Below are 26,050 nucleotides of genomic sequence, written 5' to 3' on the forward strand. Positions count from 1 at the left end.
TTACAATTCCAAAATTGTTTTAATATAGGTATTATCTTTTCCCTCAAAATAAATGGCAAAGGCACATTAATTATACTTGAGAAATAGTGACAAAGAGGGTCCTATTATCTGTATTCTCATGTATGGTGCTGATGGACTCCGGTGTCCAAACATGAGCGACACCTCCCGTGAGCTTGACGAGGACACGTGAAAAATCGGTGTGCACGGCCATCTGAGTGGTAACGGAAAGACATAGACTGGCCTTTGTTACAACCCTGCCAAGTGTGTCCTCTTGCTCAACCAGGAGGGAACGCTATATACTTGATAAGCATAACCACTGATGTTTGCTGCTGTTTAGGAAAAAAATTCATACATCATACTTGGGGGTTTGGATGGATGGCCAGGAAGGAACTGTAATCCAGCATGTAAATTATATTGTTAGAGATTTGGCTTTTGATTTGTTAACTCATACTTCACAAATTTTAAAGGAAGTGGCTTTTTAAATTTTGGTTTTCCTCACAATATGTTTTTCAAGGTTGATTTTAAATTGCCACAGTGAAAAGGATTTTACAACAAATGGCAATAGTAGCAAATTAGGATTTCAAAGTCCCTGCCTGATTTAATTCCTTCTTGTATGCCTATTGACAAGGCTGGTGTTTTAAAACATCACATTAAAAACAGGTAAATAAGGGAAAGTCGGATCCTTTCATTAGTTCCTTATTCACAGACGCCGCTACGTGTGGAGAACTGTGACATCACTGTCTAAAGGGGCGGCCCTGTTTACATTCCACGGGGCTGCCTTTTCTGCTCTCCTCTCCCTCCCTCCAGCCTGGGGAGTGGTGTCATCAATTCTGCCACCAGCCCTCTGAGCCGGGCTGACCCGAAAGTTCTAGATGAGATGAGGATAAAGGTCAGTTGACCGCTGGCCTTTCTGGGCCCCTAGGAATTATAGTCTGATAGCATGCATGAGGCCAAAGGGTTAGGAATATGGATTTGGACATTTACATGAAGGGAAACATCAGGCAAGTCCTTTATCACCCTTTGTGACTTCATATATATTAATGAACAGAGCTTTCCGCTTCATTATTTGTCAGCTTTTAAAGATATGCCAAACTTGGGGTCAACATGCCCTCTTTCATGAATTTGTCCTGGTGTTACAAATGCTTTTGCTGATGATATGAACCAAAACAAATTCAGCAGGAGGAAAACAGCTTCCATTTTTATAGGATTTAGAAGTCGATGATAGAGGTTATAATCATGTCTCTCGAGCTCTCTGAGCACTGATCAAGGTGCTGGAACTCTTCAATGAAGAAATGAGTTTAACTCTGTGGATGACATGTGACCCTGGGATCAGATAGACCTGAGTTTGCATCTGAACTTGCCAGTTTACCCCAGGCACGTGACTCCTCTGGGCATTAGTTTAGTCTGTTAAATGGAAATGATACTGTCAATTTCATAGGATTGTTGAGCAGAATACATTCAATGGTGTATGTAAACCACCTAAAATACTATTCTTGGGACATAGTAAATAGTTACTAAGTGATTATTTTCCCTTTTTCCCAAATCTAGCTAGAAAGATGAGGCTCTAAAGATGACCATGGTACTAACAATTTTGGTCTTGTTTAATTATTTAGCTGTGGTCATGCACTGCACGTGGTATTGGAGCCGGGAAGTGGTGAATTTCTGTATTAGGATAATCTATCCAGTGCCAGAGAAACCAGTCCTGTCAGAATTTCTGTCTTCTTAAATGCTCTATGCTTTTTCTGAGTTTGTCTAGAATAATAACCTCCTCCTACCCACTTTGTAAAGAAATCTAGAAAAGCCAAAGCATCTATAGCAAAGTATTGTGTAAGGAAATAATTTTCCATAGTAAATGTACTTCCTTAATTGGGAATTTTATGATTATCCTTTAAGTGTTTAGCCCTGTGCTACTTGGGATTTACTTTGGCTCACTCTAGACACTGTTGACCTCTTCTGATAAAACTGGCGAGAGGTCCAGCGGACTAGGGGAAGAAGCACAGGCTGAGTGGGAGTTGAGATCTGGATTATAGGATTCTGGCATTTGCGGTAACAAAAGGTGACCTTTTATACATCACTGAGGTTCCCTGAGCCTCCATTGTCTCTGAGACTCTGTGACTGAAGTGTTTCATTCAACGAAAATGGATTAAATGCCTACCCTGTGGCAGGACTTTGAATTCTATAAATACTAGTAGAAATCAGGCCTTGTTATTTCCAAATGATAGTAGTTATGTAAATGCCCATAACATGGTGGAAAAAGAAAGCTAGAGGTGAAAAGGTTACTGCTGTCTCCTAAGAAATGATATTCTAATAAAAACAGCATATAGTACCATCTTCTAATGATTATTACTCTTCCTCTTTTCAGTTTGGTTAGAGGAGTGGAGGAAGAGAAGGGGAGAATAGGACAGAGAGACAAAATTAGTCTGATTATTTTTCGGGAAGATGGGAGCCAAAACGCCACCTCTAATAGGGAACATTTTCTAGTAAGTATCACTTAAGGATAATTAATTTCAGAAAAAGGTTATGCAATAAATATTCCAATAATTAGTCAATAATTTTAATAGACTCAAAGAGATTAAATATAAATCAAAGACAGATAGATTATGTCAGGGGACTTTGTTCCTAAGAGGAAGAAGAGATGGGAGGAAGCAGGGCATATATATAGATTTCCTAGGACAGTAATTCACAAGTGTGGTCCCCAGACTTGCAGCATCAGCAATATATGGGAACTTGTTAAAAATGCAAATTCTTGGGCCCCAACCCAGACCTGAATCAGAAGCTCTGGGAGAGGAGCCCAGCAATCTGTTTTTCAACAAGCTCTCCAGGCAATACTAATGCACGCTGAAGTTTGAGAACCTCTCTTCCAGGAAACTAACTCTGAAGTGGGGAGGAGTGTTTGATATCTGTCAAAGCAGTTTTAATACCTAAGGTAATAACACCAGGTTTTTACAATACTACCTTCAGAAAGTAGAGTTGAACAACATCTCCTTGGATGATGGAGATCATCTCTCATTTACATATTAACGGTTCTTCAGAGGGGGTCATTTTTATAAATGATGGTGGGGATAGGCAGAGGTTATGTGTGTGTGTGTGTGTTTAGTGAAACAGGCCAAAAGATAGAACTTGGGAAAACACAGTTTTTAAAATATTAAGAGCATGATATTTTTACCATGTTTTCTCATGGAACTTAAACTTGTGGTAACATATCCAATTTAACGTGATGTTCTCTTTATACAGCTGAAGTTTCCTTAGAAAATTGCTGTGCTGTTCAGGCATTCCGTCTGAAGAAAACCTTTGGGTAAACAGGACCTAATGTCACCTGTACCAAAATCCATGACTATTTGATAATATGAAAAATTATCTGAGGGTCATCATCAAAGAATGAGATCAAAAAGCTGTTTTGTTTTAACTCTCTCGTGAAAGTCTTCTGTTATAGACGACTTCGAGCTTACCTGCCACCCTGTGTCAGTTACGTCACCTGTGCTCTCGCTCTCCATCCCACTCTGATTCTTTTGAAGGAAATCCCATTTATCATTTTATTTCATCAAGATATTTATCAGAAAATATCTCTAAGTGATGAAGATTCCCTTTAAAAACATAATCACAGTACAGTATCAAACTAAAAATAATTAACGTTAATTCTTTGTCCTATTAATGGCAACTCAGTGTTCAGATTTTGCAATTTTTTAAGCAGTTATCTGAATCAGGAGGCAAATAAGGTCCACTCATTGCAACTAGTTAGTACCTGTTGTAAGTCATTTTAAATCTGTAGGTGCTGCCTTTTCTCTCTCTCTTTTCTCTCTTTGTATTGCAGTTTATTTGCAGAAGCAGCCAGGTTGTTTGTCCTGCAGCATTTCCCACAGTCTGGAATTGCTAATTGCATCCTCTGATACAATTTAACAGGCTTCTCTGTTCTCCATTTGTTTTATAAATTGGTAGTGAGAGTTAGAGGCTTAATCAGATTCAGGTTTGAGTTTTTGATGGGATGCCTTCAGAGGATGCTATGTGTTTCCATTATGAGGCATATAACGTCTGGTTGTCTCTTTATGTGTTTGTGGTTGACCAGTGTTGCCTAAATTCATGGAGTCCTGAGGGGTTTCAAAGTGGTGGCATTCTAGTTCTGACTCTCCTTCCTCATTTATTAGCTAAAAGTACTTCCGTGAGAGAAACTTGGTCTTCTTCACTTTTGTTAACCCTGAAGTACAGTTCAGCCAGGAAAGGTGAGATAAAGGCTTGCTGCCTTTCTCTCTGTTTATCAGTTTTAAAAATTTAAGTAAATTCTGGTGGGGGAGGGTATAGCTCAAGCGGTAGAGTGCCTGCTTAGCATGTAGGAGGTCCTGGGTTCAATCCTCAGTGCCACCTCCAAATATAAATAAATTACCTCCCCCTCATTAAAAAAAAAAAAAAAAAGAGGAAGAAAAAATTTAAGTTGATTCTGTAGCATCCTTGAAAAGTAACCAATAAGGTTTTTTTTTTTAAATATTATTATAAACTTGTGGATATTGCATATTTGATATGGTTTTATTTGTTGCAGTTACTGCATTTAATTGGTGTTCAAATGGCTGCATTTTTGGAGAGTGGAAACTCTTCAAATTGGCTCCTCAGTCCTTTTGACGGAGCTCCTGAAGTCTTTGGAAGTTTCTTTGCTTTTCAATATGACAAGATGTTCCAGGCTTATCTTGGACATTCTCTGCTCCAGACCTGGAATCAGCCATGTCTCTAAGGAGCCTTGGTTTTTCTAAGTTTAAAAAAAAAAATGGTATTTAGAGACATCAGGGTGGACTATTTAATTGGTCATTGTTTTTATACCTTTCAGCAGGTAGAGCTAGAAAGTCTTCCCCCTCCTTTTTTTTCCAGTTCATACTGATGCTCTCATCCAAGTCAGATTCTGAGATTGTCTTGCATCTGTAAATTTTTCCTTCCATCCCACTTCAGAGTAACACAACATAATTATTCATTTGGCTTATCCTGTAATATGCACATAACTGTCTAATAGTAACCATACCAGTACTTCTGCCAACAATACGATGCCTGGAAACTGTCAGAGGTGGTGCTAGTTTTGCAGTTGTTTCTGTTCTTAGAGTGTATCCCACTAGGGCTGTCCAGGCAAATGATGGTTTTAAAGTCACCTGAAATAATAATAATTCATACAATTATACCAACAAATGACTACACAAGTAGAAGTATTAGTTTTCAACTTCTTTGAATTTTTAAATTGAATTTTGTTTCATAATTATGTAAAATAATTTGCAGAATCACATCTGCAAAAGTATGTCCCGAGAAGCCCACCTTCTACTTACTCCTATCCTTTCCACCCTGTTTCCTTTCTTACCTATTTAGGAACTGTTTTTGTTTTAGTTTTCAGTTTATTCTTCCAATGGCTTGTTTTAACAGTATAAACAGACACACACACAGACACAGACACATATTGTACATATTTTTTATCACCTTCTTTAACTTATATAAATGGCAGACACTTGCTGCTTTCACTTAGCAGTGTATCTTGATGGTTACCCTAGTATGAAGAAATTAAATGAATGTTTCTTATGGTTTTTGTCAGGCTTTTATACAAAATACCTGAAAGTCTCTATTGCTGAAGTATCTGAGATGAGTAACATTACCTCATATGAAACCCAACACCCGTTTGGTCAAAGACAGGCAGAATTACCTTAAGGAGACAACTAGCTCCTAGGCCTGCAGGAGTTGCCGGCAACCTGACGGAAGGTAGTAAAGTGGCCAGAGTGTAGGAGTGGTCAGACATGCAAGCAAAACAAAGTGATTCAGGGGAGGGTGCAGCTCAGTGGTGGAGGGCGTGCGTAGCATGTACAAGTCCTGGGTTCAAGCCCCAGCACCTCCATTTAATAAATAAATAAACCTAATCCCCCCCCCCCCAAAAAAAACAAAACAAAGTGATTCGGAGCCAACATTGGCAGTAACGCTTATTTCCCAGAAGAAAGGCCACTTTGGCCAGAGGACTTTAAAAAGTCTGAAAACCATTCCTGTCTAGAAATGAATGCATGTGGTTGCCATAGCCTGGTACCATTGTGCCTTCGATGCATTTACATTCCTTTGCTGAGTTCATGATTACCAGTCCACCCTCTGATAATGATTTGCCTTCCTATGCAAGTCTGCCTTCCTGCAGGAAGAAAATAAATTTGAGCAGCCCGCTATAAATGAGCTGTTTATAAATTGGCATTCTAATTTTCTACACTGGTGTCCTGTGTCCAGGCCGCATGGTCTCCTCTGTAGATGGTGAGCATTTCGGTTTCTGAGCTTTCAAGGCGGTGAGCCAAACCCTGGGCCGTGTTCAAACCCGCAGGGTAACAAATGCCACCCCTTGTGGCCTCTGGAGAGATTGCGAGGGACTTTTCCTCTGTACCACTCTGCGTTGCCATTGGCTACATACTCCATGCCTGCTGCTGTGACACAAAACCAGTATTTATGGAGTGTTTATTATGGGCCAAGCACTACATCTCACACACGTTCGCTCGTATCATCCTTATAACATCCGTGCTGTCAGGCAGGTACTACTCTGATCCCTCTTTCAGAGATGAGGAATCCGAGCATCAGTAGCTGAATCAATAACTTATGCAGAGTCACAAAATTAGAAACTGGGAGAGGCAAGCCAGGATTTATATTCAGGTCTTACCAACTTTCAAGCCTGTGTTCTTATTTTTGAATTGTGACTATATGTAGAACATGAAGTTTACCATCTCAACCGCTTTCAAGTGTACAGTTCAGTAGTGTTAAGTGTGTTCACAGTCCAGCCCATCTCTGGAACTCATTCTGTCTTGCAAAACTGAAAGTCTAGCCCATTAAACAACTCCCCGTTCACCTCTGCGCACTGCCCCTGGCAGCCACCTCTCTGTCTCTGTGAACTCATATAAGGGAAACATACAGTATCTGTCTTGTTGTGACTGGTTGATTTCACTTGGCATCATGTCCTCAAAGTTCATCCCTGTTGCTGCATGTGTCAGAATGTCCCTCCTTTTGAAAGCTGAATAATATCTAGTTGTATATTTGTACACTTTGTTTACCCATTTATCCATCAATGGACACTTGGGTTGTTATACCTTTTGGCTATTGTGAATAATGGTGCTATGAACGTGGTTGCACAGATTCCTCTTTGAGACCCTGTTTTTAATTCTTTTGAGTATATACCCAAAAGTGGAACTGTTGGATCACATGGTACTTTTATTTTTATTTTTTTAGGACCTACCATACTGTTTTTCACAGTGGCTATACCACTTAACCTTCCCACCAGCAGTGCACAGGGGTTCCAATGTCTCCACATCCTCCCCAGCACTGACTGTTCTCTGGGGTTTCTTTGTAGTTGCCATCCTGATGGGTGTGGGTTCAAGCCTGGATCTTTAACCCCTGGCCTGTGCTGCCTTTCCCCTTTTGAGTTGCAGGAGTTTTATTTATATCGGACAGTAGTTGCCTTTTATATACTACAGTAAGCTTACATTAGGTACAGGAAGTCGGGAGGGGATGATGGGAAAATGGACAATATTAATCATCTTCTCTGTGTTCTGTTAAAAGTGGTATTCAAGCTGTAAGTCTGCCTCGGGATACAGACGAATATGAGCGCTACTGCTGCTGCTGGATACAGCCTGAAAGATTTACTTCTGATGTTCTTTCTCCTTTTATGGCCCATGTTAGAACAAATCACCTGAATCCTACCATTTCTAAGATCGATTCTTAAGAAGTCAGAGCTATTTTGAGCCTGGCAGAAGAGAGCAAAGAAGAAAATTCTCCTAATTCTGAACTTAAAAGTAGTCAGTTTTATTCCAAAGTTTCTCTCTTTTTAGGTTGATTCCTAGTAATAAAGAATCACTTTAAAGAAAGAAGAGGTAGCGTGGCTTTGTGAAAAGAGCTCAAGATTTGGAATCTGTTGGTCGTGGGTTCAGATTACAATTCCTGTGATGTCATACAACATGCTTCCTTGAATCAGTCTCTTCATTTGTAAAATGGAGATACCTAATTTGCAGAAGGTTAAATTAGATACTGTGGACAGAGTGCCCAGTGCGTAGTAGGTATATTAATATTTGATAAAGGGATTCAGTAAAGATAAAAAAAATCTGATTTACTGGCTTTTTAAAAAAAAATTTTTACTTTAATTTTCTAACAGGTGCTTTACTTCCATCAGTCTTCAGTAGGCAGCATAGTATAGCAAATAAGAATGTGGATTCTGGATTCTGGAGTCTGATTACCTGTATTTGAATCCTTGTTTCACAGTAAGAAATAGACCTTGGGGGAGTTACTCCACCCCTCTGCCTCAGTTCTCTCCTCTGTAAAGGGGGCATAACATAGTACCCACTTCATAGGATGTGCATGGAAATGGCTTAGCAATCAATAAATTGGAGCTATTACAATGAATACTGGCTAATGATAATGAATAATAATTATTATAAATTTGTGATCCATGCTAAGGGATTATTTTACTTTAAGCAATGAGGGTAAAATTGTGCAGTCTTTCATCATTTCAAATGCGGTGATCATCGGCCACTGATTCCCTACAAAACAGTACAGGAAACCAGATTTATTCAGGGGTTCCTCCACACAGTGAGACTAACAAAGTAACAGGAGGAGACTTAGCCGCAGTCTTCCAGCATGGGCTGTTCTTACTGACAGACTTCTCTTCCTCTTGTTCCTTCTGCCCCCTTTTAAAGGAGAACATTCTAGAATGGAGACCTGTCCCCAGCATTCTCTCTCTCAGAAGGGAAGGGATGGCTACCCCAGGGTGCCTGGCTGCCACCTGTTTCTCATCTGTCGGGACTTTGATCCTAACGATGGCCTCACTTGAGCAGTTACGTAGCTCAGCCCCAGCACAGCCGACTGCACTTAGCAAGGAAGCAGAGGCTTTAGAGGGTGGCGTGCTTACCTCATTACCAGGCAAAGGGCCAGCAGGATATTCAGGTGTACTGAATTTTATGTACAGACTATACTATATTTTCAGAGCTCTGACCCTTAGAAAAGCATCGTTAAAATGCTTTCCTCTCTATCTCACATTCATTTCCAAAACCACTGAAGTGAAAGGGTCTATTAGTTCAGGGCCAGATTTGAAAGCGCATGAAAACTGCATTCATGAGGCTAAGAAACAGCTTAATAATTAAGTTAAAACAGTTGAAAGTGGGTCTAATTTCAAACAGATCAGCTAACCGTGTTAGAAGCAAATGAGGGTGTGTTCTTTCCTTTTTTTCCCTTCCACCCCCAAGAGACTGGCTCCAATCCCAAGCAGTTTTGCTGATTTCTTTTTTCTCTTTACCTTTTATATAAGATAGAATTCTTCACTGCCCATATGTTAAATTGGTGTCACAATTAAAACCATAGCACATGTAATATTTAGTCCATTTCTTCCTTTCATAGGGCATATAATTAATCGCATTTGAAGATCCATTAGGACATATTTGGGTTTCACAGTCCAGATATGTAGCTTTTATTCTGTGCTCCTGAGCTGTATTTTATCGGGCATCACAGCTGAACTCGGATGATTATGTCATTTCAAAAATGTATTTAGTGTGTTTGCGGTACCTCCCATGCACCAATTTGACTACCATCCAAAGTAGCATCAGAGCGAGCTGATGTTAGACAATTAGCTTCCATTTCACTTGCATCACTAATTGCGCAATCACTGATGATAATTTTCCTCCTCCTGCGCTTGGCTTGTCGCTGGGGCCTGGTGGTGGGAATCGCATGCATCGGGGAACGAATGTGCTTTGATAGCAATGACAGCTACTATTTCACGAGCCTCTACTGTGTGCTCGGTGGTGAGGCTTTTCCTAGCCTGGGTTAGAGCAGCTCAGACACGTGACGTGCTCTTTGCAGCGCTGTGCACTCTCACAAAGGGGCGTCGGGGTGGGACTGGACAGGCGCTCTCCCTTCCTCTGCGTCCTTTGCCCACGTTGCGGAGAGGGGCAGAAGGAGCAGGATGCTTGAGGCAGAGAGAGGCACAGGCAGACTCCCAGAGCCGGGAGGGCCTGTGGGCGGGAGAGGAGAACCGGGCCCCGCGAGCCTGGATTACTCACACATGCAGCACGCAGGTGGTGCCTGGCTTCTCAGGACACGTTTTAGCACTTACTGAACATTACGTTATCTAAGCACTGGCTAAATGTTGGAGACGGAAATAATGAGTGTGGTTTGGGCCTTTGAGGAGACTTAGTCTGGAGGTTCTGGTAATACTGCTATTCTGTTGTGAGCCTGGTTGGAAGGGATTAGGGTGAGAGAGAGGGTACTATGTAGGTGCACTGGCTACCCAAGGTGATACACTTGCTCTTGTGATTAAAGTTTATGGATGATTCTTACCAAATCTAAGGTGTCCAGGACTGCTCTTTTGTGCTTTCATTTTGACTTCGTTACCTTTCTTTCAAATGTCTTTCACTTTTTATTCAGACGACAATGACCAAGTATGATTATGTCTTGATTTGTCTGGGATGGTCCTGGTTTATACCCGTTGTCCTGGTGTAATTAATAAGTGCCCTTTTCTCATTCTCTAAAGTGTGGTAAATTACATGGTTATCTGATCCATTCCTAAAGCAGACTCAGTGCTGTGCCAAGCACTGCTTGAGATACAGAAGCCTAAGATGTGATCCTTGCCCTCAAGGAGATGGAAACTTAGTTGGGAAGAGAAGATAAGTGCTAATAAAACAAAATCTGTAATATAAAGTATTCAGTTGAATGATGTGAGATCTTAAGAGACTGGAAGATAGGAGACCACTGGAGACTTGAGGTATCAGGGAATGAATGGGTCAGGGTTCTTTGAAGACAACCGAAAACAGTTCAGTTAGTTTAACAGAAAGGGGTTTAAAAAGAGATACTAGATAATCTATAGAATTACTGGAAGGGCTAGGGAGCAGACTCTTTGCTGAGTTTTCTGGAAATAGCACCCAAACCACGCAGAAGTTGCTGGTTAAGATTTGCTGCCTCCGGCCCTCCTGCCCCAATAGGGCAGAAGCCCCAACACCTGTCTGCTTCTTCATGAAGCTTACTTCACAATCCGTGTCTCGTACATGTTGCATCGGAGTGTTTGACCTGGGTCTCAGGTTTGCACCTGAGGGACAAAGGAGGATGGGAACTGTGTCTCGGAATGTGTATTTGTAAGGTGGAGTTCACAGTGCGGAGACTCAGTGTGAAGAAGGTGTTCAGACACTGTCTACTGCAGAGAGTTTCATGGATGTGACGATATTAGTACTGGACTTTGGAGGTGAGGACTTAATCAGGCGAGTGAGGAGGGAGGTTCGCAGTGTGAGAGGAGCAGGAGTCAAGTGACAGGAGGCACGGGAACAAACCTGGCTCTCTGCGTATTCTCAAGGAGATGCAGGCAGTTGAGAGGCAGTGTGAAATACTGTTCATTATGAAGAGTGGGCCCTCTGGGCTTCGAAGTCAAAGGGAAGGACGTACACCTGCCACCGTGGACAGCAAAGCACGTGTGTTGGTCCACGACAACTTAGGCTTTGCTGCAGTAACAGATCAACCCTGGAGGAAGCTTTATCGCGTGTTCACAGTCCAGTACATCTAGTACCAGTTGGTGGGCAGTTCGGACCCAGGGATTATCTGCGGCACACAGGCACTCAGGGACCCAGGCTGACCGCAGGAGGCGCACAGGATATTTCTATTTATGTCCGTTGGCCAGAACTATTCACAGGGCCCCACCCAACTTTAAGAGTTTGGCAAATACATACTTCTGTATAATTAAGGAGAAGATACAGGCAAATGCTAGAAGTTTCCACCACACATGTTGGAAAGTTTTTGAGCACGAGCGTAACAGTGAAAACAGCGTGTGGGAGCAGAAGTTCATGAGAGCAGGGCCACGCCGTCTGTCCTGCTCACCCCCGGCCTCGGGCCCTAGCCCGGCGCCAGGCTCCGAGGTGGTACTCAGCACATGTTTGCTGAATGAGCTTGCCTTTCACCGATGTGCAGGCTGGAGTGGGTGGTTCCTTGACCAGAGACAGGGAGGTAGACGGTACGTAATAGGTTGACACCTTCTGTTACTTCAGCTTAGGACATAAATATATTCTTCAAAGGCTAAAAAAATCACAGTCAGGCCACCCAACCTGCTCTTTGAAGTCCTTTGACATCTTGATAAGCAGATTGCGAAAGCCCTTTTCTAAGCTGATGATAATCTTGCAACTTTAAATTCTTTTCGTGGGCACCGCAGGGATGAGCACTTCAGAGCCAGGCGTGCTTTCACCCATAAAGTTTCGTCTCCCTCCCTTTCACTTTCTAATGATGAAAGTGACAGCCTGTTTCTCCTGTCGTGTTCAGAGTACGGACTTTGAGTCGTACCTGAAGTAATGGACTCACAGGTCTCTTTGTTTGCTAACACAGTTTGCAATGTTTTAAAATTAAATGATGTTGGAGAAAGAAGTTTTCTCCTGTCCCTCAACCTCCTCAATGCAATCCTGTAAAATTACTGAGAAATGTCAATATACAAGTCATGTGTCACGTTGACCTTTATCTAGTAGAAAGTCAACCTATAAGAATAGGATACAGTACCTTTCAGATTTGCCACCACTTGGGAAGGAAGTCCAAAGGATGCAAAAAGCAAAGGAGCACTGCAGACTGACTTTTTCAGAGCCAGCATTTTCCTTCTAGAGGCCCCTGGCTCCCAGGGCTTCTTTCTTACAAACATCCATTTTGAGAGACTAGAGTATCCCGTAAGCATGTAAATTTTGCATCTTACTGTGTGGATTGGAATTTTGGTTCTGTCCCTTACTAGCTGTGTGGTCACTGGCTGGTCAGTTCCAATATCAAGGTATGTTTCCTCTTCTGTAACTGAAGGTAACAGAGTCTGTTCGATGGAGGGGCGGGGTGGGGGTTGACAAGAAGTGAGATAATGCAGGAGAAACAATCAGAACCGGTGCAGAGGAAGTGATCAGTGAATATGTGGTATGAAATTGGTGGCATGGTGACGGTCAGTGAAGATGTATTTGAACCTAGTTAATCAAAATGCTAATATCGCATTCATGACATATTTAGTGTGAGAAGAGAACTTGGTCATTGGTCTATTCAACCATATTTATAACCAGCAACAGCATTTTTTTTTTACATACAGTTACCTAAAATAAACACTTTGTGATCATAGTTTTAAGTTTTCCTTTTTCATTGACTCTTGGTGCTGTTTCTTTCCTGCTAGCCTTCAGCATCCATGGTACAGGATAGTGTTATTTGCCACAGGCCTTTCCTTTTAAATATTCTTGTAGAAGGTGGTTTTCCATGCTCTGTACTATATAATCTGAAAATAAATACAAACAATCTGCCTAATTAGTCTCCCTGTTTCTACCCTATAAAAATCATATCCTATCTCTCTTGCGCTCAGGAACATCTAGGGTTCCATATGACCTAGCATATGCACCCCGCAGAATTAAAAGCAGGCACTCAAATAGATCCTTGCTCTGTTTGTATGCCAATTGTATTGCATGCCAGTGTTCATGGCAGCGTTATTCACACAAAGGCTGGAAACCGCCCAAGTGCCCATCAGCAAGTAAATGGATAAACAGAACGTGTTTGATATGTTGACATATACATACAAAGGAATTTCATTCATTCATTCATTCTGATACATGCTACCACATGGATAAACCTTGGAAACATTCCGCTAAGTGAAATAAGTCGGCACAAAAGAACAGCTATTATATGATTCCACTTATGCAAGATCTAGAACAGACAGAAAGGGTATCAGTGGTTGGGAGTGGGGATGGGAAGTTGTCTCTTAATGGTTACAGCTGCTGTTTAGAGTGATTTTAAAAAAACTTAGTGGTGATAATTGTACAATGTGGCAAATGTAATTGATGCCGCTGAACTGTACACCTTTAAATGGTTAAAGTAATTTTTATGTTATATATAGCTCACTACAGTAAAAAAAAATTTTTTTAATAAAAAGTTTAGGGTTTCAAAGAGGGAGGAGGTGTAGTATAGTTCAAGTGGTAGCCTGCATGCTTAGCATACACGAGGTCCTGGGTTCAATCCCCAGTACCTCCTCTGAAAAAAAAAAATAAATAAACCTGATTACCCTCCCTCCCCCACCCCCCGCAACAAAACAGAACAAAAGTCTAGGGTTTCCCAGCACACTTAAGAGTGTCCCTGCCATGGCCTTCAAGGCATCTGCCAATCCCCACCCCTGGTTGCCTCTCTGACATCATCATCCACCTTGCTTCCCTTCAGCACACCAGGCCAGCCCCCCAGGCCTCCATGCTGTGCCTTGAATGTGCACACACCGGGTTTGCTCCCTCAGCAGGAGCCTTTCCACTCACTAGTCCCTCTGCTTGGGGCCCTTCTCTCAGAGGCCCACACGAAGTGTCTGCAGTCACCGGCATCTGCTGAAGCACCACCTTGTCAGTGTGACCTCGCTGAGTAACCTCTGTAAAATAGCAACCCCACCATCTGTCACACCTGGTACCCCTGTCCTGACTCTTGTTTTCTCCACGGTACATCTCACCATCAGACACACCCAACATTTGTGTATTTCTGTGTCTCCAGTTAATACAATGGAAGCCCACCCGTAAGTGCTGGGATGTTTAGCTTTGTTCACTTCTTTGTCCTTAATGTCTCGAATAGTGCCTGGCATAGAGCAAGTGCTCAGTCAGTGTCTCTTGAATGCATGAATGGATGGATGGATGGATGGATGAATGTACTGGTGCTGAAGATGGATGTGTATCCCTTATTAACAGGTATTGCAGGACCAAATATCTGGTCATCCTGTACATCCCTTAGCTATTGTCACTACAAATGCCTCATGAGAAACAACCATAAAACCTTAGTGGCGTTCAGCTAATCTCGACTGGGCACACACTCCCACAATTGCAGTCACCTGCAGGGTAGCTGAACAGATCATTTAAAACACTAACATCTGCCAGTACCTCTTGTGGTTACCCTAGTTGAACAGAACCCTTAGGGGTAATTATTTTGAGTTCAACTGATTGAAGATTCACTTTAAGACACCCAGTTGTTAACGTTCAGCAGCGAGCCTGGTTCACAGCTTCCTGGTTACGCTCCATGGAATAAGGGTGGTTTCGGTTGTGGTTTAAGAGATTATCAAAAGGACTTTATCGTCAGCGAAGCATCTTGCCCCAGTTCATTTTCTCTTTTTTTAGCTTTGCCACACCTGTGGAGCAGCTGTAGTTTGTACAAATGCTTATTTCCAGCCAATCATTTGGAATAGATGAGTTCAGATTTCTACCTGTTCATGAGCATTGTGATCGCAGACCTTCATGGTTCTTAGTGAGCCTCCTGGGGGCTGTGTGTGTGTGTGTGTGACCTGCCCCTGCCACCTTATTTCGGTAAAGGTAACAAGTCAAAACTAGGAAAGTGTGAGCTCATTTGAAGGCCTATTTGGTGCTAAGTTTAGGAAGAACGATCAGGAAAGTTAAAGAGAATGAAGGTGTCGGACAGAGGCCCGTAGAGGAGGGCGGAGAAGGCAGCGCCGAGACTGAGCGGCCACCTCGGTTCATCCCTGATTGCCAGGGCCGCGCGCAGCAGTGTGCCTTAGGGATGCTGGCATTGGCGTGCTTCCTTCAGTTTACGTTTTAGGGATAAAATACAGTTATGATAGCGATAGCTTTCTGATATGAAGATAATTTTTTATTCAAAGCAAACTCTTCAAAATTAGGAGATTTTGAAGTTCTCTTCCAAGAGTATACTGCGCTGTGTGATGTATATTTTAAAACAATTTCCTTGCATTGATCACTTATTTAGTTTCAATAGATTTTCTGCATAGGCCATATGTTCAGGCCGGGTTGGAAAAAAAAAGATGATTCTTAAACTCTAATTTATCTTGAGCTACAAGCTATCAAACAATTTTTTCCTTCATCCCTGTTAGCTTCTACTTCAAGCTGTAACAGCGCCTCTGAGCCCTGAGAAAAATTTACACATAAGAAATATTTTGACTTCATTAAAGGAAGTTCAGAGCTTAAGAGTCGTTTTCATATCTCTTGAGTAGGATGAAATGCGATGTTACAGAAAATAATAATGAGGTGATGGGCAGACGCTGAGCTTCGGGTTTTGATATGATTATTTGCCTTTCTTTCATTTGGCACCATTCAAGTCAGAGGGCTGGGCGTCCTGAAAGGGCGGGGTCACCACGAGCACACAGAGGCAGCTCAGATCTATTCCTTTGGTGGTCGTCAGGGCAAGATTATTCAGAATATAATCTGCAATGCATTTGATCACACGGCAGATAGTTTAATAATTTATGTTTGGCCTTATTAGCACAGCCTTGTGTTTACTCTGCTATCACCAAAATAAGATTAAAAACTAAGATTGTAGTGATTTCTTTTTGCATGTGCATATGTTCCGGTTTTAAACTTTTTCTTCGCCACTTTGATGATCTGATAGCAGGTACGCATTTGAGGTGGGGGAGAGGGAAGTTACATGTGATTGGTGTCTGGCTTAGAATTGGTACTGCCCAAAAGTGGTACAGAAAGGCTGGCAGCACTGTGCTCTTATCACATAACTCTGTGACAGAGGTTTTAAAATGTCAATTTTCTCCCAAATGAAAAGGTGTAATTGATTCTGAGTTTAATTCACTTATCCTGTTACATGGCAGCGCACCTGTAATGCGGACCAACTGTACGTATAACCTTCTGTGTACGGACTGCAAGACCTAGAAAATACCCCAGCTTTGGTCTGGGGATAACGGGCATACCTAGTTATGTGACAGTAAGAGGCTCCCAATTTAAGAAACGTCGAGAAAAGTAGTGGAGAAAGCTACCTTGGCGCCTGTAACCCCCTGTGTGTCCTGGTGTCTGCAAGCGACACGAAGCACAGGGTGAGGCTGTCAGTCCGAGAAGGGAGCTGGCGTGTGGAATGCAACTGCTGGGCCCTGGCAACACCTGCAGGTGTCGGGGACGGAGGAACTCACTTAGAAGCTGCCCCACAAGATGGGAAGACAGGTGGCATCTCTCCTACAGGGATGCCTTTCATTTGAGCAGAACCAAACCAACTGTTCCTCATTAAAATACATCTTGCAACACGCTCTAACGTGAGCAGATTAAGTGTGTGTGTTCAGGGAAAATCCAGTGACGTGCCATCCACAGGTCACATTTACGGAGTCTCAACATGGTTCCGAGCTGCAGGACAGGTGGCCTGAAATGTCTCTGCCTGACCTGAGGCTGCCCTTCCTGGAAGGGCCTTCGGTCGGGAAACACAAGGTGACGCCGTCACCTCCATGTAAAGTGGATAAAGTCTGTTTGGTAGGAATCTTGATACTGGTAGTCATTTTAATAATTACACAGTTGCTTGATTTTTCTCCTGTCTTTATATTGCATTATAGGTGCATGTCTGATGTTCCTTCCAGGCTCGACTTAACGTGACCAAAGCTAGGCCTCTCTGCTTCCCCGTGGACGCCTACTCTGGAAACTGGGCCAGCTCTTGCAGTCGGGAGAAACTCGTGTTAGGGAGAAGTGAAGCAGAGCAGGCGTGGAGAGCAGGGCCCTGCTGGGCACGTGGTGAACGTCCCAGAAACAAGGCTTTTCCCATGTAGTACTCTTCCAGAAAGCCTATCGTCCATCCGCCTTTCTTGCTGGCTCCTTATTATTCTGGTTCTGCAGCCATGTTACAGTTTATAAGTATTTTTGATGAGAAGGAGAAGGAGCTGCCAGAGGGGCCTCCCAGCATCATGGCTCTCTTCCAGGGGAAGGCCAAGCCCGTCAGCTCCTAAGAGGAGGATCCTTGCAGCTGTTTGAATATAGAGCTATAGAATGCGAAGGAACAAGCAGACACGCAAATATCCCTTCAGAAAATGTTGACGGACCACCTTCTAGGTACCCTTTCCTTCAGGCCCCTGTTTCTTTTGGCTGAAGGAGCTGTGACTAGGACAAATCAGGGCGGCCCTGGAGGTCTGTTTCCTTGGCAAGCAGCTTTCTCTGTGTTAGCTCAGTGGAAGGCAAAGGCCGTAGAGGAGGCCGAGCCCTGCTGGCCCCCGTCTTCCTCCACCAGGAGGGTTCAGGGGCAGCCAGCCACACGCTGCTGGGAGGCGCCTCGCCCGCCTTCCCCTGTAGATGTGTGGAGAAGGCGGCTTCCTCTGGAGCACGTTCTCTCCTGCTGCTGGTTCAGCTCTGCCTGAACTGAGCGCACTTTCTGGTGAGATAATGAGAGCTCGGGGCATCACATGTGCCACGTGTGCCGGGATGCGGGCCGGCAGGATGCTCGGCCCCGCAGAGCCGGAGCCCCTCACCCATAGGGGCTGCGCACTGGGTTGAGAGAGGTTTTCCTAGTGAGGGTCCTGAGCAGTCAGGTTCTGAGAAATCAGTACGAGGAGGAGACAGGGGCAGACGGTGGGTAGAGAGGAGGTGGCTGGGTCGGGCAGAGAGCAGATTGAGGGGAACAGGTGTGTGGAGTCCTGGGGGGAGGATGTGGCGTGTTTCTTTCCTTTTTAGTTTCCTGGAAGACAACAATATTAAATGTTGAAAGAAAAGCCAGATATAAAAATGGGCCCGTGGCACATCTAACAGTTGAATTCCTCTTTATAAATTGTGGTACCCAGGTCTCCCTTCTTATATGGGATGGTTTTAGTTAAGAGACTTTCCAGAAGGCTCACGCCGTAGACTAAGAGCCCAGGGAGTTAGAGGCGCTGCCTCCACGGTGGGCACAAGGCCCCCTCCCTCATGGGTTAGAGCCCCAAGAACAGTGTCCAGAACAGGGCATCACCATCTCGGCACTGTCGGTAAGTGCCGTGGGAGGCTCTGGCCTTCTGCATTTTCCAAGGCACACCCCTGAAATGGAATATAATAGTGGCCCTTTTTTTAAACCTTCTGTATTCCAGCCACTCCACCTGGGCTCTGGGCATATTAATTCTAACCCTTTCAACAACATCTTAAAGTAGATATTGGTATCTTTACTTCACAGAAGAGGTAACTAGGCTTAGAGAGCTTAAGCCACTTGCCCAGTGTCACACAGCTGATAAATTTCTGGACTTGCATTCGGTTTCTGGTCTGCCAGAATCTGAAACCCGTGCTATTCGTTAAGAAATATGTGTAAGAAACAAAAATAGTTTAAACAAAAAAACAATTTAAACCATATTTGAAAAGCAAATAAAATAGTGACTTTGTAATTTTTAACAAAAGTAACATCTAAGGCAGTTTGCATATTCCATCAGGGCCATACATTACCAGGAATGTGTCCTTTTTAAGTGAATTTTGTTTTGTTTTTTTCCCTTAACAGAGGCACTGGGGATTGAACCCAGGACCTTGTGCATGCCAAGCACACACTCTACCACTGAGCTATGCTCTCCACTCGCCCTTAATTGAGTTTTAAATGTTCAAGACACTTACAGCTCTCATTTAATCCTCATAACGACCCTATGATGTGCAAATACTCATGTTATCTCCATTTTCAAGTGATTTTGTATAGAGGGAAAAAGAGGATAAATTGTTAGAGCCCGGAGCCCATGTACTTGCTGCTTCTAGAACTGGTCCCATTTGCTCCTCGGGGTGTTAAACGTGCTCAAATTAAAGGCTGCTTCTTCCTTTCCCTGGTTGACATATGATCCCTGAAGTTTCTGAACATCAAAGTTGTTTTTGTTTTGGTTTTTAGGGTTTTTTGTTTTGTTTGGTTTGGTGTATATACTTGGATCTACTCTAATAGGATTTGATAAGCTATATTTTTATTATTCTAATAGGATTTGATAAGCTATAATTTTGAAAATTAATAGAATATGTTTAACAATTAGCAAGTAAGCGTGTTTAGAAATTAATCACGGAAACAGTGAGATTTACAAGGGGCAAAAAAACCCATGTTAATCAAAGTTAGCAGTTTCTTGTTGTGTCCTTAGCCTACTATTACTGGATAAAGATGTGGATCTTTTTGATTGAGTAAAAAGGTCATATCCTACTTTGTTTCAAATTTCTGTTTTGAAAAAGACTTCTCTAAATGGAATTTGATTTCTTAAGAATTATGAATCTGAGAGTCGATGTTTGGTTAGTTTTAGTAAACAATACAATTTCTCGTATTTGGTCCATTAAAGTTTGAGCGATACAAATGTGTCTTTAGTGTCAGGAATTAATAACCTTGATGATGTCTAAGAGGTTTATGAAAGGTCCAAGCCTTTCTGTTTACTTTCCAGAACTATGAACTGTGCCAAATTTGTCCCTAAAGTCAGTTATAGACATTGTTGTGTGTGTGTGTGTTTAAACTTTATCTTGCTGTGGTTACTTGTCATCACTTCACCTATAGTTTCATTACATTCCAGAAATGCTACATTATTTTCTATTCATGAATGCTTCCAGCTGTGTGGAAATCTGCAGTAGTTGTGCATTTGCGTATTCGAGCATCTTGGACTTCGTGAGAAAGTCCTTGTATTTCCTGTATTTCTAAATTACTTTTCCTTCAATATCACAGTGGTGCTGACAATTGAAATGTACAAAGCTAGCTGGCTACAGATGACTCCGTCATCTGAGAAACTTTTTTTCAATCTTATATTAGAAATGCGTCATCCAACTCCTGTCACCAAGACGCTGAGTTGGTATGAGGTGAAGATGCTGAAAGCAGCACAGCGCGGTGGAGACAGGCTGCATCTCCCCTCTCTGCTCCGTTGTCAGGCTCCCACCTTGATCTCAGGGAGAGCAGCAGGTCAGGCTGCAGACGCCACTGCACTTCCAGACGGTCCTGTGATGTGTACTGGCCCCTGGGAACAGGAGAGTGGCTTGGCATCAGATAGGTCACTTGTGTTGACGCTGAAGGTTTTTTTCTTTTCGGGCTGAGAGCGCAGGTACATTCCCTGTGCTGCACTTTCGTGAAGTACAATGTATTATAAACCCAACCAAGTGCTTTGTGCTTTGAGACTCACCTAGTCCTGCCCAGGGCAGCCTGACCCCTGGCCCAGCACCAGTGGTCACAGAATAGCACCTTCCGGAGTCGCAGGCCCAGGACCAAGGTCCAGCATTCGGAACTGGGGATGGGAAAGGGACGGATTTTCCCTGAAGCTGTTAGAGCTTAAGACTCAGGGCCTCACACTTGGAGGGGCCCCTTCTGAGGCCCTGTACCTAATTTTGTATTTGTAGTTTTCATATTTTTTGAAGAGCAAGCGAGGGGCCCCACAATATCTGGATCTATGACCCTCCTGAAATTATTTGCAGAATGTGAGTGGGGCTGTGTGTATAGGTGCTTGCACACCCCCATGTTTTTCTGGGGGAATGGTCTGTGGTCTTCACTGATTTCTCAAAGCCATCTGTGACTTAAAAGGGTCAAAGAACTCAGGCCCAGGAGAAATTAATTAGCCTCTTAGTTCTGGACCTGCAAACCCAAGCTTAAGAAGTGATTTTTGAATTGCTGGAGACAGTAGCTCCTGGCTGGAGTCCAGTCGTGTCCGTCGATCACCAGAGACATAGACAAGCATGGCTCTGATCAGTTCTATCTCATCTGTAACGTACATCCTCATATCTACTCTTTCATTCATGTCTAAACACTTACTGAGTGTCTGCTCTGTACTCGAGGCTGTGCAGGTTCCAAGAACCCAGAGATGAATTCGGCAGCCTCTCTGCTTTTGAGGAACTCACGTAGTTTCTGTCACTTTAGCTGTAGATGGACTGCCTTCTTTCCCAGGGTGACCATATCCATGTGCTCTCCTCGAGATCTTGGGGCTATTTCTAGCCAGTCGAAATGAAAGCTTGTCAACATAGTCCCAGCTCCAAAAGACCCCCTAGAAAGCCAGTCTTAGAAGAGAATGGTTTCCCAGGGCAGGTTTGTGTGGACCGCGGAGCTCCGCCCCTTGCCCCCTCTGCTGCGGGGACGACGGCTCCATCAGTCCAGCTGTGAGCCTCCTTGTCCACAGCTTCCAGTGCAGGGAGTCAGCAGGGTGTCCGCCCCAATGCCTGAGGAGCCCAGAAGTAAGTAATGGCTTGACTGCCGTTGGGGTTGAGAGATTGATCCTGGTGGTCAACAGCTGTATTGATTAATTAATTAACTAATTAATATTAACTGTTAATGTAATCAGTCTCCTATAGTCAAAGCAAGACTCCTTCCACGTCTATCACAGTAGCTGGTGAAAATTGGGTTAGGAAAGTTATTCTCATTTCTGCCTGTTCTTTCTACCTCCGTCACCTACTCACCTGAATTCAAGTCCTGTTGATTCTACATCAAAAATCTGTCATTCCCTCCTCTGCGCCCTCTGTCGTCATCCTGACATAGGTCCTCATCACCTTCCACCTCCTCCATCACCACAACCTGCCCCTGGATGCTCTCCCCTATTTTCTTCCCTCCCCCTAGTCCACCCTACACATTCCTGCCAGTCACCTTCTGCTTCTGTGCCCAGTGGGACTGCAACTCCACACAGAGGCCCAAGCTGTTACCAGAAGATTGTTTGAGAGCATGGAAGGAAAGAATAAACAAAGCTAAATGGTCCCTCCAAGACATCTTGTGCTTCTGTGGACTTCTTGCTTTTCCGCAGTCACGCCTTGTGCTGTGCTGTCCCTGGACTGCACCCCGCCCCCCAGCATTGTTCCTTCCATCCAGCACCCTGCTCTCCGCTCTCCATCTCTCAAAATGTTACTCAGGTCTCAGCAGGAGAGGCAATGATTGTAAAGCCTGTGCATAAGGTGGAAACCTAATATCATGGAACCCAAATTACATTTTGAAACACTAGAACCACCCTGGGAGCGGCCGCGTGCCCCTGGTCCACTCCTCCCCACACCTGCTAAAATGCATCAAGGAACACAGATCACCCGAAAAGTCTCACAGTCACATCTCCTAGGTCTTCATTCTCCCTCCAAGCAGTATTTCCCAGCCTTTCCGGGTCTGGCGCACAGAGAAAATGGCGGTGTTCTCTGCACACCAGGGTGAATGGAGGGGCTGTGCACAGGGAGGGCCTAGGGCAGCCCTCCTGCTGCAGTGTCCCAGCCAGGAGTCCCTGTCCAAAGGAATGTGTTTGCTGAATAAAATGGCTTCCATGGTTTGATCCTTTGTCATTCTTCTTTTCCTGAGTGGATATGGTTGCGTCCCTAAAAGTTAGGTACATTTGTGATATGACTCCACTCTGCATCAGTTCTACTCTCCGTGAGTTCTGCCTTGATTCTCTGTGAGCACCATTTGTCTCACATAGTCTGTGTATAATTTGGAAATTCATGAACTTGGTCTGACCCCTCAAGGAAAGGAACTGTAACTTATACCTAACATGGCCCACCTGGCATCTGGTGGGTGTTTTTGCCTCTTTTGAAGAAGTAAGTGATAGCCGCTTCTTTCATCAACCTAAAAATTAGCTTCTGCACAGCAAAGACCATCAACAAAATGAAAAGGCAACCAACCAAATGGGAGAAAAGATTTGCAAATTACATAACTGATATCTGATAAGGGGTTGATATCCAGAATATATAAAGAGCTCATACAGCTCAATAGCAAAATATAAAAAAAACAGTTTCCTCAAAAAACTAAAAGTAGAACTACTATATGATCCAGCAATTTTACTTTTGGATATTTATCCAAAGGAAGCAGAAACACTAACTTGAAAAGATACATGCACCTCCATGTTCATTGCAGCATTATTTACAACAGCCAAGACATGGAAGCAACCTAAGTGTCCATCAATGGATGATTGGACAAAGAAGATGTGGCATATATGTACAATGGATTATTACTCAGTTGTAAAAAAGAAGGAAGTCTTGACATTTGCAGCAATATGGATGGATCTTGAGGGCATTATGCTAAATGAAATAAGTCAGAGGAAGAAATGGAATCTAATAAAAAAAAAAGAAGAAAGAAAACTGAATGAATACATAGATACAGAGAACAAATTAGTGGTTGTCAGAGACAGGGAGGTGGCAGGTGGGTGACATGGGTGGAGGGGGTCAAATGATACAAACTTCTAGTTGTAACATAAATAGGTGCTGGGGAATTAACGTACAGCATGGTGACTACAGTTAATAATGCTGCATTGTATATTTGGTTAGAGAGTAGGTCTTTGAAGTTCTTATTACAAGGAAAAAGTTTTGTTAACTATGTTGTAACTAGACTTATTGTGGTAATCATTTCACTGTATACAAATATTGAATCCTTGTGTTATATGTATTATATCTCAATATATATCAATTATATCTCAATAAAAAAAAATGCTCCTTCTAGAGATCCATTCCTTGACTGGTATCACAAGAGAGCTTTTTTTGTAACTTTAAAATCTTTCGTTTTCCTCTATGTTTTTCTCTTCCTAGGAATTCAGAAATAGGCTTGGGCATCACCTGAACTCAATATCCCACAGCCCAGCTGCAACTCCACGGGACTCGGCAAGTTCCAGAATGGCGCGGCGACTGCAAAGGCTGCACCAGGACTGTGCGCTGACGCTGTCTGTGGGCATGGCTCTGTTTGCTCTTCTTTTTGCTTTTTTGGTCAAGGTCTATAATGAAAACATAACTAACTGAAGCCTCTGTGAAGAAGAATAAATTTCTAATTAAAATCTTCAAAGAAGAGGAAAGCAACCACATTAATTCTCAAAAGGCGATAATTTCTTCTGGTCTCCCCATCTGCTCTTCAACCACACTCTTTAATGAGGCTCACCCCATCTCACATTGAGTTGGGACCACGAGTTATTTGACCTGCAACCTAATAACAGCTGCCATAGCATCTCTTTTCAATTAAGCTCCTTTTGGTTTATTTTTAGCAAGAAATGCAAGTGGCTGCATTTTCTTTAAATCGCCAATCTTCAATCAGGGCTTATTTGTAGGGTGGGTCTGGTCACCTCTTCCATATGCAGGAAGAATTTTCCATTTTCAATAAACATTTGTAAATGTTTCTTTTCTCTTGATGCCTTGTTTGGGGTCCTGATGCTATAAGCATCTTATTTTCCACAGCAGCTGTATTCCTGAAAACTTTATATGGAGACCTGATTTTGGATCTTGAATCCTTTTGGAATGCACAGGGAGAGTCTGCCAGTTAAAGGACTCCTGGCAACATTTTGAGAAGTCTGAGGAATCAGCCACTTCCTAAGCACCCACAAACTTTCAAAAACTGGATTTGTCTAAACAAGCTCTGCCTCTTTTCTGACATTTTTGATCAATTACGTCGTGTTTATTTCTACCTGACATCACTGGCCATTACTAAATAAAGTGATTTCTTTCACAATAAAAGGAATTGGTGTAATGCACAAGTCTCCTGACTATCAGAATTTAATAAATTACTTGGATTGTATAGTCACAGGGAAATCAGGCGCCGTGTGGTTACCATGGGACAGCTTTCATTTTGAACCTCCACCCCTGTTCGGGTCTTCTTTTTATTCAAAATGTTTTCAGCCTCTTTTTTTGACTTTAAGGAATCCAAATTAAAATTATGTCATCAGTTGCTGAGTTTAAAAAAAAAAAGAACACAAAAAACTCTAGTACTAGTTAGTACATTTCTCCGGAACCTGGTATGTGCTTCTAAGAGTAAATCACATGTAAAATGCAAGGATCTGCTCATGTCTCTACAAGAGCCCTGCAGCGGGACATCCACTTGGGATTCCTGTGCTAGCAGCAGGAGGAAGGAGAAGACTTGGCAGGGTATAGGAGCCTGCTGGGCACTTCATTTCTTGAGAGATATACAGTCATTTCTTTGTTAATAAAGAGTGGGTTCCAGCGTGGTGCTTATTTAATGAAAACCTAGCAGAGGTGGAAATACTACCCAAAGCCTAGAGTCATGCTCTCTAGGACATAAGGAAGTTTCACATCCAGTACAGATTGGACACAGAAAGCTTTTTTTCTACTCCTATCTGAGACTTTTCCTCTCATCTCCCTCATCTGTTTCTTTCCTCCCCTCCAGCTCTGTGCCTGCCTCTCCTCCACTCTCCTTCCTTCATCTTTTTCCGTAAGAGAGTGATACATCCAGGGTTCTGACAGCCCTGCTACCCCCTCACCAGCCATGGTGGGGATTCTCAAGGATTGTTTCGGCCGTGCAGGATCGTCCCCACTCCACCCCAGCTGTTACCCCCAGTTAGGCTGCAGCTCCACCCTGCTCTTCGGTCCAGAAGGCGTCGAAGCCCTGCAGCAGGAACGGATCATACCTAATAGCGGTCCCCATCCTGGTGACCAGCTGGCGAGGGTGTGGCCGTGGTCTGAAGGCCCAGCTTGCTTTTTCCATGACCTGCTAGAGGAAGAGAGAG

General features: G+C 43.2%; 1 protein-coding gene and 1 non-coding gene across 8 annotated transcripts in view; one reads left to right on the plus strand and one right to left on the minus strand.

Moving 5' to 3' along the window:
- CDKAL1 (CDK5 regulatory subunit associated protein 1 like 1) overlaps positions 1–26,050 on the plus strand; it is a 721,376-nt gene that overhangs the window by 513,520 nt on the left and 181,806 nt on the right. For 5 of the 7 annotated variants that reach the window (XM_014557197.2, XM_014557199.2, XM_014557198.2 and 2 more), the window contains one exon: positions 24,132–25,060. The exons of 1 other annotated variant lie outside the window; for it this stretch is intronic. In XM_014557197.2, coding sequence (XP_014412683.1) covers positions 24,132–24,338 — 207 coding nt within the window. In that variant the 3' untranslated portion in view covers positions 24,339–25,060. Of the gene's footprint in view, positions 1–7,539; positions 7,770–24,131; positions 25,061–26,050 lie in introns of those variants that run through there. One more of the 7 variants, XM_032462575.1, reaches the window with a different exon arrangement.
- Positions 19,153–19,225, minus strand: TRNAA-GGC. The gene has a single exon. It is a non-coding gene; the product is annotated as a tRNA-Ala (tRNA).

This window comes from Camelus ferus, chromosome 20, assembly GCF_009834535.1.
Source record: "Camelus ferus isolate YT-003-E chromosome 20, BCGSAC_Cfer_1.0, whole genome shotgun sequence".
Lineage (NCBI taxonomy): Eukaryota > Metazoa > Chordata > Mammalia > Artiodactyla > Camelidae > Camelus > Camelus ferus.